General features: G+C 38.8%; 1 protein-coding gene across 1 annotated transcript; it reads left to right on the forward strand.

Annotated features, from left to right (window-relative positions):
* The first annotated feature begins 1,762 nt into the window (after positions 1-1,762).
* Positions 1,763-17,644, forward strand: LOC113410698 (uncharacterized). Its single transcript, XM_087953749.1, has 9 exons — positions 1,763-1,836; positions 2,319-2,428; positions 2,857-2,904; positions 4,158-4,241; positions 6,053-6,124; positions 9,147-9,240; positions 13,719-13,789; positions 16,063-16,271; positions 16,302-17,644. The coding sequence occupies exons 1-9, from the start codon at positions 1,763-1,765 to the stop codon at positions 17,496-17,498; spliced, it is 1,959 nt and encodes a 652-aa protein (XP_087809875.1). The 3' UTR covers positions 17,499-17,644.
* The last annotated feature ends 491 nt before the right edge of the window (positions 17,645-18,135 follow it).

An 18,135-nucleotide genomic window follows, 5' to 3' on the forward strand; every position in this document is an offset into this window, starting at 1 on the left:
CTCCATTAACCCTTATTACATTCTTGGCAGGACTAGACTTTCTATCTCAGGAACTTCCCTGGAGTTTTCCCCCCCTCCTTTGCTGGTACTTTGCTTGTGTGGAGTGACCATTCAAAGTTACAATGGCACTGAAAAAAGTGACTTATGACCATTTTTCACACTTACGACTGTTGCAGCATCTCCACAGTCATAAGAGGCCAGGGGAGGAGATGCGTGCCTCAATGTGAGTGATGTTGAGTTGGCCACACCCAGCCAGTCACATGACCACTAAGCCATACCCACAGAACCAGTTGTTAAAAAATTTGAATCCCACCCCTGAACCAACGTTATAATCATTGTTTAGGAGAGCCTTCTTTTAGTTGCTCAAATGGAAGGCAAATTCCAGTGCTCCCAAGAAAACAACATGTCACCAGGAGTCCTTTAGTGTCCCAGTTTTTATTTAAGCAAAATATTCCTAGATCCTCACTGGCACTCATCTGTTTATCCAAATTTAGGTTTCACTGAGTTGATTTCTTACAAAATAACTCTCTGATCTTCCAGATACTTAATTAAAACTTTAGGAAATAAGAGTGATGGCACTGACTCAACAAATGGCTTCTGTAAGCCCAGATATATTGACAGTAGGGGTTTACCACTTCCCCATGCACCTCTCTCTCCAAGGACTGTGGTTAGTTCATGGAGTAGAGTAATAACCAAGTAGTCAATCAGAAATCTGCCTAAATCACTATTGGCAAGAAGTCAGAATTTAATGGGATCAACCATAAATGACAACTTGGAACTCAAGAATGCAGAAAAGATTAACACAATTTCTAATCACTGCAGGCAGCAATAGCAATAACAATAGCACTTAGACTTATATAGCACTTCACAGTGCTTTACAACCCTCTCTAAGGAGTTTATAGAGTCAGCATATTGCCCCAACAATCTGGTCCTAATTTTACCGACCTCTGAAGGATGAAAGGCTAGGTCAACCTTGAGTTGGTCAGGATCAAACTTCTGGCAGTCAGTAGAATTAGCCTGCAATACTGCATTCTAACCACTGTGCCACCACAGCTGTCTAAAATTAGATGGTTAAAATTAAAGTCTATGCTATAAAATCACAAGGGACCTTAGACTTAATTAATTGTTCAAAATGGTAGTCAATGAATATTTGTCGTAAGTGAGGAGCCCCATGGCCCCATTTGTTTTCTAGAACATTGCACATAATAGCAATATTGAACAGAGGAAAAAACAGCTGAAATGTCATTGCTCCCTTTATGCAAGATAATTATTTAATTAAACCTATAACTACACATGCATGGCAAATTTTAGCTGGAGTAGGACATGACAAGAACATATTCATGCGCAGGAGTCATTGAAACTGGAGATGCTATGAAGAGGATCTTCTGAGGTAACATAGGCATGACCAACTCATCATCTTAGTTATAAACAAGTAAACTTTTTAGTGGAAGGAAAAAGGTGTAATGTTTGGCATTTTCCAAGCCAAATTTCTGAACAATTTAAGTTTATTTTTGGTCAGCTAACCATGCCTTCTTTTAGCGAGTTCCTTGGACTGGATGATGGGATTGTGGTTGGCCATTTTTTATGGCACATTATTCTATTTCTTGGTCTGCAGGATCTGTTTCCACAGCACCCACCTTCTGCTGTACAGCCAAGCGTGCGGCCATGATCAGCCCCAGAAGCAGCTCAGAAACACTGTTCCCCTTGAGGCTGCAAGTTTCCTTCCACGTCTCTGCTATCTGTTTCTGCACAGAACAGACCAATGGCTGCCATGCCAGACTATTATAAGCTTTTAGATATTCCTCGGGATGCTTCTGACAATGATATTAAAAAAGCGTAAGTCTTTTCTTTGAGTATTCTTCTCTCTAAGGAGTTTTATTCTGGAATGTAAACCAAGTTTCAAAGTTACAAAAAAAAAGATCCCAAATCTCTTTTTTTTAAAAAAACAAAAACCATGCACTGACAATTTACGATTTTTATTCTGGTAATTAATGAATAAAGGATGTCAAATTATTAGTGATTATATCTACCTAAATAGATATCCATTTAAATAAGTATTTATTTGGAGTTTTTATAATTGAGGCTTCATAGCATCAGCACTTAGACTTATATAGTGCTTAACAGCCCTTTCTAAGCAGTTTACTGAGTCAGCATATAGCTCCCAACAATCTGGGAAATGGACTCCAGTAATTTTAGTCTGTCCTACCTTCTGAGAAAGAGTATTCTCCCTAAATCTAATAACTTCTTTAGGGATGCTGGTTTACTATTGGCTATTGAGTTATGGATTTCTAATATTATCTTCATTTTGCCTTTTGTAGGTACAGGAAAAAAGCCCTGCAGTGGCACCCAGATAAAAACCCAGAGAGGAAGAAATATGCTGAACAGAAGTTCAAAGAAGTTACAGAAGCTTATGAAGTGCTGTCAGATAGTAAGAAACTTCCTGGCTCTGTTTGCCCAATCTCTCTCCCCCTCCCTCTCTCTCCCGGGTTATATAATCAATATTTTAATGTGCATGACATTAGTGCTTCTTTTTTATATTATACTTAACTTCAGATGAAAACTTACGTAATCTTTTTTTTATAATAAAGTACTGACATCCTAAACTGCAGTTATTACTGATAGAATTTCCCCTCTTTTTATTTTCAATACATTAAGCCTTCTAAATAATAGAGTGTTCATGAGTTTCAGTTATATTATATAACTATTACTGCATTGAAATCAGCATTGAATATATATCAGAGGAGCAACTCACATCAATGCAGGTGTGTGGATGAGTCCTAAGTCAGCAATTTTGTGGACCAACACAGAATAGTAATTTACGTGGGAGGTAACCAAGTACATGACTTTCCTTTTTAGAGACCAAGAGGGAACGTTATGACTGCTATGGGGATGGACTCACAACAGGTGAGGAAAAGCTTTTCTACTATCTAACTCATGCACCTTCCAAAACTTATTCATCTCCCCAAATCAAACTTGTACCCAGAAAAAGGCCCAAAAACATTATCCATGCCTCTTTTCCTTCCTATGAAGCGAGTTTGAGGTGATACCCGGAGGACATAAATATAAACATCTGTTTGAATTGTAATAATTACAACATTGTAGATATTGTAATGTTTATTTGTCAATGCATATTTTATGAATGTTTCAATGTAGAGTACCTCCAGTGCTACCAGTTACAAATATTATGTAATTATTCTGTTATTCCTGCCCTTGCCAGGAAATTAAAAGAAAAGAATGACCAATGGGAAACAAATGAGAGGGCTCTAAGCAGTTATATTTGGCCACAGTTATTTGGGAAGATGCTAAGAGGCAGAAGATCATTTTTGTGATATTGGCAAAGGCATCATTTCATACCGCACAGAAGATGACAATGGAAAAGCATTCCTATATTTTTCTAAGAAATCTATATGGACAGATAAGATGAAGCAATTGATAGTACAGTACTTGGATTATGGGATCCTTGAGTTAGATTACACTTAAACATGATATTGAGGAAGAGCTGAGGAACTTTCAGAGTATTAATGGTGTTTATAATAGTCTTCAGGGTGTCTAATTGCTGATATTGCCATGTAAAGGCAGAATTACAATGGATACATGGAACATAAGAAGCATAAACATGGCAAGTTCAACATAGTAGAAGAAATGGATTGACTTCACTTTTATATCTTAGATGTCAATGAACTGAAATGGAATGGAGTTGGACTCTCACAGAAGACTATGCTATTTATTAATGAGAAGGCAAAAATAAAAAAGAAAGTTGTTTTTGTAAGTGAGAAGGATATAGAAAACATTGTACTTGGGTCAGTGTATTTGGTCAGTGACCAAATAGTAGCAATTGTACTTTGTGGACAAACCTTAATATGCTCCAGTTGTTGATGCAGAACTGGAGGCTGATGAGTTTTATGGTCAAGTGGAGAGTGGAACACCATTGGATTGTATGTCTAGGAAAAGAAAATATTTTTTCTTATTGATTTTCTTATGGCTCTCCATTGCTAAAGGTGGGAATTTCATGGGACTTTAACATGAGATCCATGTATCTTAATTATATAGCTATTCTCTGGGAATTACTGTATCCCATTTTTGCTTGTAGAAATTCCACACTGAGAGGAATTCAGGATATTAGTGATAAGTTGCATATAATATTATTTTCCCTTCAGTTCCTGAAGACGAATTGAGATTCACTTTCCGCAGCCCTTGGGATGTTTTCCGAGAGATGTTTGGGACCTCAGACTCCTATTCTGGTAAACTGTAATCTTATTAGAAGTCTCTTACATGGTTTAAGATTCAAAATTTGTTACTCAGAGTTATTGTCTTGAAAGAACAGTCTTCAATCTGACAAAAATATTTCAAATTCTTCGCTGTAACTGCCTTTCTGGTCAACCAAGATTTTCCTAATCCCTGTCTTCTACCAACTGTGTTATTTGAGGTTAGTGAGAATTATAACCCCAAGTATCTGGACCACACCAATTCTCTATTATGTGAAATCATTAATTCTGCATGAGATAATATCTAACTCTCTGTTCACTTTGAGCCTTCTCTCATTTGTACTTTGTAGTGGCATCTTAATGATTGGCAACTTCTGTTTTATCTTAACACTTTCTCTCTATTTTGTCTCCCCTCCATAAGAGAAAAGACCTTACCTCATCTGTTCTTTCTTCCTTAAAACCCTCACAGAACCATGGTGTGGAACCTCTCTTCATTCTGACTCTCCTTTTTGGAGATCTCCCTTGATTATCACTAGTAGATTTTTATAGCCAGATGACATTCACACAGGAAAGGCATCTGTACCTTAATAGGGTGGATGTAGAATGAATTGTATGAATTTTGCCTACTTGGAAAACGGTCATCAGGACAGTCCGCTCCTCTAGCAAAATTTTGCAGTTTCTAGGTATCCTCTTTGAATGTGGATTTGGGGGTGTAGAAGATTAGGCTTTAAAAATCAATGAAAACCCCACAGAACATTGATTACACTGCCATGAAATCATTGTTCTTTTGGAAATAAAAACAATATTTTGATGAATATTTCCTATTTTTGCAATCCAAGAAATATCTGCTGTAAGTCTCAGATCAGAGAATATCCATACAAGGTGTCCCAAAGATACTTTTCCAGGAGCAACTGGACTTTCTTTTTTCTTTGAAAACATTTTGCTTCTCATCCAAGAAGCTTCTTCAGCTCTGACTGGATTGTGGGGAATGGAAGGATTTACGTATATTCTTGCAGAGAGCTGGTCATTTGCATGTTACAGCTGAGGTCAGCTGAGTAATGCAAAATGGTTGTGGAGACTTCTTGGCTGCAGGATATTTCCTGTCCTGTTTCCCTTCCCTATTGAAGACCCTGAGGACACAGATAAACTTCCAAGTGTCCTCAAGGACTCTCTAAAACTATGCAAATGACCAGCTGTCTGCAAGAAATACAAATCCTTCCATTCCCCAACATCCAGTTAGAGCTAAAGAAGCTTCTTGCATGAGAAGCGGAACATCTTCAAAGAAAAAAGAAGGAAGTCCAGTTGCCTCCTGGAAAAAACACCTTTGGGACAACCAGGACCTGGATGACTGAGAATCTCCACAGACATGCATACAAGGTAATCTTTGACTTACAACCGGTCATTTAGCGACTGTTTTCAGCACTGAAAAAAGTGACATGATCAGCCCTTGCACATATGACCATTGTAGCATCTCCATAGTCATGTCTTAACAATTTGGGTGCTTTGCAACTGGCATGCATTTACAACAGTTGCAATATCCCAGAGTTATGTGACCACGATTTGCAACCTTCCCAGCTGGCCCTGACAAGCAAAGTCAATGAGGAAAGCTGGATTCACTTAAAGAGCACATGATTAACAACTGTAGTGATTCACTTAGCAATTGTGAAATTCTGATATTAATTGTGATTATAAGCTGAGGTCTATCTGTATAGTTTTTTTATTCAGAGTCATGGGGAAGGAGATCTGGAGTAAGAGAAATGTAGTACCCTAAGATTATTCAGAACAAAAAATAGGAAGACCTTGCTGTTCCTTTCAGGTAGATTATCCACCCTCCTCTGCTTTTTCAGCCAACAAAGAAGAAGATGTTCCGTGGTTCTTAAAAGGCCCTTTATTTTCCATCTCGATTTCAGAAGATTCAGGTAGGATGTGGCCAAACCTCTTGCATGGATTAACCACAGTACAGTACTTCAATTTATATAGTGTGCTAAGCCGTCTGCAGTGATTTATAGATCTTAAAATCTCGGTTTAAATATTATGGACATCCATCATCAATGAAACTCATTAAAGCTGAAGTATAATATGAGACGTCCACCTTGCCCTGGTGGATTTTATTAATCCAGCCTTCTCTAACACTTTCCTGTTGTAGGGATGACCCTATTTTTCTTCCATGAATGTATTCATGAGTAGGATAATAGAGTGTAAATAATTGTTTTCAATGATCCTGAAAACAATTTGGATATGTCCAGGCAGTACTGTGGTCATCAGGAATCAGATTGAAAGAGGTTTATCTGTGGAAAGATTTAAGTACTCTACAATTACAAGGCTGCAGAAGTTACAGATTGGTGTTAACCATGCACAGTTGGTGCTTTGTAAAGTAGATTGTTTTGCTGTGGAAAACTTGCTACACACGCGCGCGCGCACACACACACACACACACATTTTGATTTTAAAAAGCATATGCTTTCTTACAAGGATATGTTTTAGAAACATGCAATATCTATTTTCCATTAATTAGCGAAGGCATCTTCTAGAAAAGTGGTTGCCAGCCAGTGGGCCAGGGACCACTGGTGGTCCGTGAGAAAATTTTGGTGGTCTGCAGAGAAATGTCCCCCCACCCAAAGCACTCCCCCAAAGTAATTAATCCAGGCTGAATGGGAACACAAGGCTGTGCCACCTACATGGCCCGTCTACCCACTGGCTCCCACCCTTCAGCTGAGTGCAAACCTTGCCTTGAGTAGAGCCACATGAGCTGGAACTGGAAGGTAAGACCAATGGTGGGGAAGGGAAATCCGCCCTGGGGTAGCTTGCTGATGGTGGGAAAGTCAGTCCCATATTCCAGAGCTGCAGTAGTCACAGAATCAACCCTTTGGTCATCCTGGAACAGCTTCTCCAGTCCATGGCAGGCCAGTGTACCTGGGTGGAGGAGCAGCTGCTCCAGGATGACCAAAGGGCCAGTCCCATGACTACTGCAGCTCTGGAATATGGGACCGACTTTCCCACCAATGTCAGCAAGCCACCGTCAGTTAAAATTCATATTAGTGGTCCGCAGGATTTAAAATTATGAGTTTGGTGGTCCCTGAGGTCCAAAAGGTTGGCGATCTCTGTTCTAGAGCCCTCAAAGTCATTTTCTGTGGATGCTGCCTAGCAAGCCCAGAGTGCTGAGTGTGCCTTGTAGATGTGCAGTTGTGTAGTTGCCTTACACAACTTTCTGTGACCAGACTTGGTAGGTTTCTGGCAATGGCAGAGCTTGCTTGGACTGAGTCCTTTTACAATACTGCTCTCTGAGAATGGCTACTCTTACATTTCAGGACAATTTACTTACTTACAGTATCTATCTATCTATCTATCTATCTATCTATCTATCTATCTATCTATCTATCTATCTATCTATCTATCTATCTATCTATCTATCTATCTATCTATCTATCACATTTAGTAACCGCATCTCCCTCACAGAGGGACTCTGGGCAGTGTGCAAATAAAAAGTTTTAAAAAAATGAATATAAAAAATTCAAATAGAGGCAAATATGGTTAAAATTTGACACTAAATATTTATTAAAAGGTGGGGGACTTTAAGGTGCTAATCAGCCCCATAACTGCCTGCTCTCTGTGAACACCAAACAAGAGGGCAGAACCATGTTTTCAACCTTTCCAGAAGGTCAGGTGAACGGACCCTGCCTCACCTCTGGGGGAAGAAGGTGCTACAGGATGGGGCCAATGTCAGAGAAGATGTTCTTCCTGAATTCCACCACTTAAAATTATTTAATTGATGGGGTTTGGAATATACCTTCCCTGCCTGACAGGGAAGGACAGGCTAATGTAATGGGATGAAGATGGTTCCATAGGTAGACTGGCCCAATGCTAGATAGGGCTTTAAATTTCATAACCAACACCTTGGATTGGACCTGGAAGCAAACTGGCATCAAATGCAGCTCAAGCTGTAGAGGTGTTATATCCACCATTCTTTGGGTGTCCAAAATTTTTACTCGGCCTCATTTTGTATCAGTTTAAGCTTCTGGATAGTTTTCAAGGGCAGCTCAATGTAGAGTACAATGTAATAGTCCAAGTGGGAGATTATCAGAACATGAGTGACCAACCAGAACAGGAAATGCTTCTGAGATGTTCATAGGAGAGGAGGACGAGGCAATCAGCAATGAGGGCTGGGTCTGGCATAAAGGTCTTTTTACCAAGGAAGGAATGGGAAAGATTTTGAGCAAGCAACTACAGTAAAGGAGGAAAAGGATGGGCTTGGCCAGTGAAGGGGAGAGAAAAGGGAGACCAAACAAGAATATATTTGTGTCTCTACTCAAGAAGATGAGAGAGAAAGAAAAAAGAACAGCAGAATTTAGGCAGATTTAAATCTTAGATAAAAGCTAAAATATTATATATCAATCCAGAAGTAAAATAAAAGCTAATGGTGTCTGATGATTGAAAATTGCTAAGTGACCAAAGTAAAATATCTCTGATTCACAGGGAGGGTTTTGTTTTGTTTTGAAATACCTTTAGTATTAATGACTAATAACTAATCATTATAAATCTTAACTGCCTCCTACAAAAATATAATATTTATATGGTTTTAATGTTTTTGTTGTTCACTACCCAGTGTCATTCTATGAGAGAGACGGGCAGTCTCCCAATTTGATATATAAACAAATATACTTTTTATTTTCCTCAGTTTTTACTCACTACATATTTTTTTAACCAATGCTTGTGAGGTATTCTGGCCTCTAGACTAATGAACCTGTCTTGATATGATTATTTGAGACCCCTGTTCTAGAACCCCAACTCTTCTTGTGCTGATAAGAGTCATAAGGGCAGTCCTTATGCTTCAGGAATGACTGAATGAGATGACGCCGGAAGAAATGTTAAGTAGAGAAATGTCAAAGCAGTATTACTTACTGTTTACATTCCCAGCAATTCATTTGTCACCTTCCTTTGCAGGTGTTTCAATAACGTTTGGCCCCAAAAGATCTTTATGTTTCTTCACTCTTGATCCTAAAGTCTTCAGTTTAAAAAACATCATCACCAGGAAAAGGTAGGAATTTTATCTCAGCCGTACAAAACCGCAATGCAGGGCAGCTGTGATACCATGTGCTGGGAGGTAATGGGATGGTAAAGAGAGACTGTCTTAGTAAGTTAAACAAATATCCTAACAAAGATGGACACTGGGCAGGACTCCAATGTCTTGAACGAATTTCCAAATTAAGCCATGATTAAAAGTATACATAGGCTCAAGTGCAAAAGACAAATTATTTCTGCATTACCCTACTAATGGTGAACTGCTTAAAAAGCCAAACAAAACCTCTTCCCAACATTCAGCACAAAATTAAAGTCCAAGGTTCTAGTTGTCCAGTTTTTTCCAACTCTTTGTGACACAATGGACATAATTTATCCTGGATTATCTGTCAGAAACTGCATCTCTGATATTTCATAAATAAAACTTCAGTTTTTGTCATCTGTGAGATTATCTACCCTGTCTTTTGTCAGCATCCTTTTTTGTCTTCAGTTGTTCTGTAGTCTTGTTCAAATGTATTCATCTTTGTTAGTTGTATTAGGGCCAAAATATTTTGGTGTTAGCTTTGTTTTTAATACTCCTAGTGAGTAATTTGGCTTTACTTTATCTAGTACTGACTGATTTGTTCTTTCGACATCCAAGGTATTCTCAGCTATTTTCTCCAGCACTATAGTCCTACAGTCCCAATATTTTCTGTTAGGTGGTTCAACTTTCATGTCATTATATTAAAACCCAGAAAAGCATGGTTTTGAAAATATGTATCTTTGTAGTGTTCCTGCACTTTAATATTTTGTCCAGATTTATAGATTTTCTTCTAAGTAGCAGAGTCATCTTTTAATTCCATGGATACCATCTCTGTGAAATTTTAAGCCCATTACTACTTCTTCTTTGTTGGTATTGAAAGGCGTTACCTGTTGACATAATCTATTTTTCTTAATATCATTCAGAAAACAGATTTTATATTTTCATTACCTTCTTTAGGATGTTTTCATCAAACTAGTATCTGAAGTTTTGATGTTTCTCTCAGCAATTTCAATTCCAGTTTTTATTTCTCTTAGTTTAAATGATTTTCATGATATATTGTGCATAGAAGTAAACAAAAGATAAATACTTCAATAAACAGATGAAATTGTCCAATGTATTTATGTTTTAAAGGGTTGTCCACTATTCATTATGGGCTAGACTCTAGAGCATGAGTGTCCAACATTTTGGCTTGGCTGGACTGCATTGAGTGAAGAGGAATTGTCTTGGGATGTATATAAAATATAAATATAGTTAATGTATATATTGTAAATCACATAATGTTAAAGATTTACTGTTTTGTGGGGCTAGTTGTCCAGGTGTGCATAGAGCCCTTTGGCTCAGGGTTGGACACCTCTGATCTAGACAATGAATGTGTAAATATTGTCAAGTCTTTATTTCAATGAAATAAAAAAATGACCAGAGGCCAAGGTGAATGAACATTTCTTAACAAATATGCCTAGAATTCAGGGGAATGACATTTTGGGGCTCTTTGTAAAATTCTTTCAGTTAAAGTTTACTTTGAAACAGATTGTATACAAATGCAATAATGAATCAAATAGCACAGAGTAATTTTCAGTAGACTCCATATGAAACAGAATCAAATATGACCTTGTAATGGTTTTCAGTACATTTTAATATAATTTTATTAAGGATTTTCATTACAATAGTAAAACTAAAGTAAACTAAAAGAAAGAGAAGACAAAGGAAAAAGGAAACAAGAAAAAGATATAATAAAGAAAAAAGAAATATATAAAAAGTGACTTAATCATAAGTATATACAAATTAATAATATTTCATCCCCTACAACAGGGGTCCCCAAACTTGGCAACTTTAAGACTTGTGGACTCCAACTCTCAGAATTCCTCAGCCAGCTTTGTTGAAGTCCACAAGTCTTAAAGTTGCCAAGTTTGGAGATCTCTGCCCTACAAGGTTAAACAGATACCATATCCTATTTTTTATCTGTAAGCAAATCCATAAACATCAAATTTCAATCTTGGTGTCAGAAAAAAGGACATAAAGTTGCCAGAAAAATCTTATTTTAACCTTGATCAAATAAATCACTTTATATTTCTTTCTTTTACTCCTAACAATCTTTAATTCAATCAAATAGTGTCATAGGATTTGATTTCTCTTCTTTATCTCATCATACAGAGTTATTCAAGCCTTTAACAAGCCTCTTTTGTAGATCCAACAAGAAAATATATTCCAGGTCATTTTGTTGGTTTATCATTTGAATTTCCCTTTTAATTTTTAAAACTTCAGCCAGTTTCTTTTGTGAATTCAATAAAGCATCTTTTCCAAATCATTGGAATATTGGCCTGCCACTTGACATTCTACTATTGGTACTTTCTTCTCAGATAAAATTTGTTTTCCTGTCTTCATTAACATCTTTTAGACTCAGTCTATCCATAAAGGCAGACATAATTACTAACAGTATTGATATTGTAATTACTAATTTCTGGGTCCATTCTTCAAAGATGTCTTTTAATATTTTGATGTTATAAGATTTTGTGTCATTTTGGTAGCCCCAATATTAATCAACATCAAGAACAGGCTTGTACATTTCCCCCCTCTGCTTGCAACCTTTAGTTCCCTCTAGTGTCCAATTTCTAAAACAATCACTTAATGTTTGTTGGAACTTATAATAGCCAGGATAAAGTCTGTTTTCCATTAGAAACTGTTTATTTTTTATTGTTAGTTCCAAAATCTGATAGTAATAAAAACAATATTCTGAATTTACCTGGACCTTTTATCCTGATAATAACTTCTATTGATCAAAATCTTATTTAGCTTTATGGTCTTTATTTCAAATTCTTTCCTAAGCTTACAAAAATCTTCTTTAATTGAGAGTTGAAGATAAATTCACCCGACAAAGACATTTCAGACTTTTCATTTTGAAGATCTCTAATACCATTAAAATGGTTAACAGGCAATTTCTGAAAGTGATTAAAAAGTGAGGTTTGCAAATATAGTGTGCTTTAAAAGCCTCTGCCGTGGTTGCAAGCAAGATGGCTAATCCCATAATCTCCCAGCACTCAAACCCACAGGACACTGTTGTCCCTTGCTCTCTTATCCTGGTCTTTGCCACAGCCATCTTCAGCTCACCATATTTCCCCAAGAAGTGGTTTTCTTAGTACAGAAATACAGAAATATAGAACAACAGAGTAGTAAGGGACCTTGGAGGTCTTCTAGTCAAGCTCCTTGCCCAAGCAGGAGACCCTATACCATTCTGAACAAATAGCCACCCAATCTCTTCTTAAAAACATCCAATGCTGGAGCAACTACAATTTCTGAAGACAAGCCATTCCACTCATTAATGTTCTCATGGTCAGGAAATTTCTCTTAATTATAGGTTGGATCTTTCTTTGATAACTTTCCATCTATTACTTCTTGTCTTGTCCTTAAGTGCTTTGGAGAAAATGTTGTTTCCTCTTCTTTATGACAGCATCTCAAATATTGAAAGACTGATAACATGTTATCCACGGTCCTTTGTCAGAGTGTTTGTAGTGTGACTACCATTATGAGACAACCCATGAGCAAATCACAGCACACAGAGACGTAGACATTTAACAGTGGTTTATATACAACAGTTATATACAGAAATATATGTGGTAGGCAAAATACCCTACAAGCAATCTTTCTTCTTCTTAATTCTACACGGAGACCTCTGAAATGAATACCGGACACAAGGAGAGGGGACATGCCCTCTTATGGCTGCCTTTATATAAACACCTCTTAAAGGGATAGAACCCATCCCCGGTCTTAAAGGGAAATACCCATGCTATTCTGATTCATTCTTATTGCATCATCCTATATTGCATCAGCTTCACTGCTGGTTGGCTCTTAAATCCCAAGACCTTATAATATCCTTCTCTTCATTTGAGTAGATATACCCAGTTTGCAGATATCGGTTTCTCACTACCTGGGTAATCCTTGATGTACTACCAGTTGCTAAGGCTGTTCAAAGTTATAATGGACTCTCCCCTAAAAAGTACTTATGACCCAGATTAAAATTTCAAATGGTAAGCAACACCCCCCTGTGTCATGTGATCATATTTTGGGCACTCAAGCAAATGGCCCACTTTTACAACTGTTTGCAATGTCATGTGGTCACAGGAGTTCAGGCTGTGATTTACAATAATTTTGCATTTGTTTCCAGTTTCTGGCAAAGAATGGCCATTGCAGACAATGGTGTTTTTTTTTTTTAGCAACTATAGTCTTTGCTTAATGACCACTGCCAAAAAAAAAACCACCATAAAATGGGGTCACTGCAATCGCAGCTCTTCTAGTTGTGCCAAGTAAAAGATCTGATTGATTTTAAAAACAAGCCATACCTACAGGAAGTAAGAAAAGAATTTCCATCAAAAGACTCATTTGGGTAGTGAGATGGGCAGCATATAAATTTAATACACAAATAAATAAATAAATCATGTCTACTTGTTATCTATTGGTTAATACAACTGTTGATTTTCCAGGCCCCCCGAGAGAGATTCTGAACGAGTAGAAGGAAAAGAAGAGAGAGAACTAAAATCTGTTGAAGTTCCTGGTAAGGAGTTGTGATATTAGGGATGTGGGAAGAGAATGATATACACAATTTTATTGGAAGTTGCAGAAGAAATATGGAAAAGTATGAGAGTTGAGACTTTGCAACTTCTCAGACACTGATTCAGAGGTGGTATTCAGCAGGTTCTGATCAGTTCTGGAGAACCAGCAGCGGAAATTTTGAGTAATTCACAGAACCGGCAAATCCCACCTCTGACTGGCCCCGCCCCCATCTATTCTCTGCCTCCCGAGTCCCAGTTGATTGGCTGGGTCTTCTTTTGTTGCCCTGCACAGGAGAACAGAGCTGGAAAGCAGGTTAGCGGGGTGGGAATGGGATTTTGCAGTAACCTTCCACTACCATACCCACCAAGCCACGCCCACAGTAGTAAAAATTTTTGAATCCCACCACTGCACTGATTGTAGAAGTAGATCTCGACTTACATCAGTTCGTTTAGTGAGCGCTTAAAATTACAATGGCACTGAAAAAGGTGACTTATTACTGTTTTTCACACTTACGACTGTTGCAGCATCCCCCTGGTCATATGATCAAAATTAAGATGCTTGGCAACTGACTCATGTTTATGACAGAGTGTCCCGGGGTCATGTAATTACCTTTTGTGACTTTCTGACAAGCAGAGTCAATGGGGGAGGCCAGATTAATTTGATAGCTGTGTTACTAATTTAAAAACCATTGTGATTCATTTAACAGCTATGGAAAGAAAGGTCATAAAATGAAACAGGAATTTGGGGCTCAATTGTGGTCATAAATTGAGGACTACCTGTGCTTTTATACTCTATATACATCAAATCTTGTTTCTGCAGTCAATACAGGTGGATTAGATATTCCATAAGCATTCCCTGAAAGAATTAAAATTAATTTATCTATTGCCACTGAAAAGTCCATTGTTAAAAAATTCAAAAGATAATTTACCTGAATTAACAGAAAATATAGGCATCCCTTTTTTGGTATCAAACAAGAAACCTAGGGAAAACTTCAGAAGGAATTGTGTTTATTCTGTATTTTAAATTGAGTCATTGTAGGTTGGTTTTTTGTAATAACTGAGACGTGTCAAAAGGGTTTTCATGGGGAAAGCAAAGCTATGATGAGGGAACATTCTTGAGCTGGAGGGAAACTTTGCTTATGAATGGTTTGTGGCTCCCTGGTTGAGCAAGTACAGGTAATCCTCATTTATTGACCACAGTTGGGACTGACAACTTGGTTGCTAAGCAAAGCGGTCACTAAATGAAACTGTGATTAAACGTATGATCAGCTAGTTTAAGAGGCAGAAACTATTAGTAAAACATGGTTACCCAGGCCCTAGCCAAATACAAACCATCACCTTAAATTGCATTCAGAAACCTAGTGTCGATCAGCGTCACTTGTGAAGCAGGGGTAAAACATGGCAGGACTACCAATGACCAATATGCACACATGCCAGTCTCATGTAGATCAAAATATAATAATTGAGAAATGATGAGCAATCTGCTTTCAGTCTATCCAGTTAAGAATGCAGCTGGCACAATAACCACAATTATGCAAAAGACCTGGCTGACTGCTCTTTATGCAGGAGTCGTGAGTCCAAGAGACTATCAAATTGCTTGCCTGCTCTTTGGAGAAGCACAATCTCATTAAGAGCTACTGATTGTACGGTCATGGAGTCAGTTGCTTCTGAATCCACCGTCATGTGTCTTGTTTGGATTGAGCCTGATTCCATATTCTTATGGCTTCCAGATACTCAGTCATGACTTCCGCCACATTTCCCAGTGGATCCAGGGTAGAGATATATCATCACATATTAATGTCACTTCATCCTAAACTGGCACATGCCATCTCCCAGCAATTTTGTGTCAGTATTCAACAACTGGTCCCCAAGAATAAAACGTGTTCTTGATAAAGGAAGGAATGGATGATGCATGCTTTTCTTCCATCATGGAAGGGAAGTTAATGGATTTTACAGCAGTGGTCCCCAAACCTTTCTGACTCCACAGACTGGCTGCAGGGTTGGGTTTGGGGATGGTTTCATATGCGCAGCCTAGATCCCACACATGCCCAAAGCTTTTCATGGCTACCAACCACTTTGCGCAGTCCAGTTCCCAATTGACCGTGGACATTTAATGCTTGGTCCACGAACCAGGGATTGGGACCCCCTGATTTACATGAAGGAGGAAAATTTGTTCCCCACGTCTTTCTATCAGTGAGACCGCTGGAAGTGCACAAATTAGCTGCTTTCTGTTTTGTTTTTTTTAACCCAATGACTTGTGTTTCTATGGTCACAGATGAAGAAGAAAGCAACAAGGTAAAAGCAGTGGACAAAGGAATACAGGTAGAGGCTGAGTCTGTCCCGGAATACAAGGAGGATTGTGGATCTGGGTTGGAGGCTAAGTCTGAGACTGCTGATGAAGAAGATGAGTCCCTGGATGAATATGAGTCCTATGATAGATGGAACAGCCCCTGCAGGGGATATGAAGCTGGGAAGGAGGAGGAGGTGGAGGAGGAGGAGGAAGAAGAAGAGGAGCCTTATGAATATCCTTCCTCTTCCCTATATGACTCTCAGTATGAATCTAGTCCCTGCACTGTTTATGGCATGAGTTCTACAAGTACATCTCCTCAGTACTATGTAAAGAAATATGGGACACATTATACATATATCGCCTCTCCGATATATAAGCCCACAAAACCGTATGAACTCTATGATTCACAATATGGCTACGAATGGTCCCCTGCTGATGAGTCACACTATGAATATGAAGTCTCTCCTCCACCTGAGTCACAATGTATATATGAAACTTCCTTGGGTCACAAGTCTCGATATACCTATGATGGCCATTCTCCATATGAATGGCACTATGGATATGAGACTCCTCCAATATACGAAACACAAGATGAGGGCAAAACTTCCCCAGAATATGAGTCACCCTATGAATGTGATTGCTCTCCTACGTATGACTGGCCCACACAGCAGAATGAGTCAGACACCAAAGATGCCTCAACTGAATATGAGATCCCCGCTAACTGGAACCAAGTGCAGAAGAATTGCAAATCCCCTCTGGGGAACACCGGTTCAGACGAGAAGCCAGACCCTTCTTTTAGAAGTAATGATAATCCCCAAACACTGAAGGGATTATCGGACAGGTGTTGCCCAGTAGTTGAAAGCAAGTCCCCTCTGGGCCACAGTGAAGGTTCACCCAATTCAGTTAGAACCACTCCTCCAAATTCTCCAACTGTTTCATCTTCTGATGAGCAAGGCAACAACCCGCAGGCCCACCCACCAAATGGAATAAGCAAACTGTCATTAGATAATACAGACGGGCTCCTCGGTGGCGTGAGGAAATTTCTGGATGGAACAAGGAAGCTCTTGTGTCGAGGGAACCATCTTCCGAAAGACCAATCCCCAGAGGGAGCCAAATGGATCAGCCAACTTCCAAACATAAACAGCTTGCCCCAGAGGGGGCTGCATGGTAGTGGAAGTTGTCTTCTGCATGGGAACACCCTGTTTTTAGACAAGCCCAGCAAGCCCAGAAGGCAGGGGAGCCCAGGCATGGGCCAAGGAATCCCACCACTTCTCTCAAGAAGAGGCTATTGGACGCGAGGGGGAATGACACCTCGTCTCCCAGATATTTCAGGCAGGGTCCCGGGCTCTGTAAATAGGTTTCCGGGCAGGGGCAACTTCTCTCCCTTGACTCGCCATTCCAGTTCTTCCTATAACTCCTAAACTCAGGAGTCTGTTATAAACCTTGGAGATCTGGATAGATGCTTAATAAAGGGTGGAAGTAGAAGTCTTCCTTCCAGACCGCATTTACTGTAATTTCATGAATGACTAGGCTCATAGGAATAAGGTAAGCCAGCAACCCTGGAAGTTGTGACCAAGTTACTTAGAGTAGTAAAAAAAAAAGTTGTATGATCTGTATATCCGTATGTATCTGTATTTGTAGTCAATATTGTATTTCAGATTCTGTGAGCAGATGCTGTTTGAGAAGCATTTCCAAACTGATTACAAGCATTTCCACACATCAGCAGAGTGTGTGTGTGTGTGTGTGTGTGTGTGTGTTTGTCTTGTGGGTCATTTCTGTTTGAATACTGCTTAGTTCAGAAACTGATATTGAATCAGAGGATCCTAAGAAATTATTGGTACTATGAGCAAGCATTTCTCCACCTTTATTTGGACCAGAATTCCTAGAATCCCAAGTTGTAAAGATTACTACGGTAGAATGATAACCACTGACATCCATTGGTAATCTGCATTTTAAGATTGGGGTAAAAAGCAGCAATAAAAGCAACAAAGACTTTTGGGGGGAACCACAAGGGTTACAAGTTGAACTGTGTTCCCAAGTTAAGTGTTGTGTAGCTTG

This window comes from Notechis scutatus, chromosome 1 (genome assembly GCF_049901735.1).
Source record: "Notechis scutatus isolate UNSWTSFEM ecotype Mainland chromosome 1, rNotScu1.2, whole genome shotgun sequence".
NCBI classification, from domain to species: domain Eukaryota; kingdom Metazoa; phylum Chordata; class Lepidosauria; order Squamata; family Elapidae; genus Notechis; species Notechis scutatus.

Bases quoted from the DNA above. Each gene is read 5' to 3' on its own strand.
- LOC113410698 (XM_087953749.1), top strand. From the start codon at position 1,763: ATGGCTGCCATGCCAGACTATTATAAGCTTTTAGATATTCCTCGGGAT. The intron at 1,837-2,318 runs GTAAGTCTTTTC...TGCCTTTTGTAG, and splicing joins GACAATGATATTAAAAAAGC to GTACAGGAAAAAAGCCCTGC. The intron at 6,125-9,146 runs GTAGGATGTGGC...CTTCCTTTGCAG, and splicing joins CTCGATTTCAGAAGATTCAG to GTGTTTCAATAACGTTTGGC.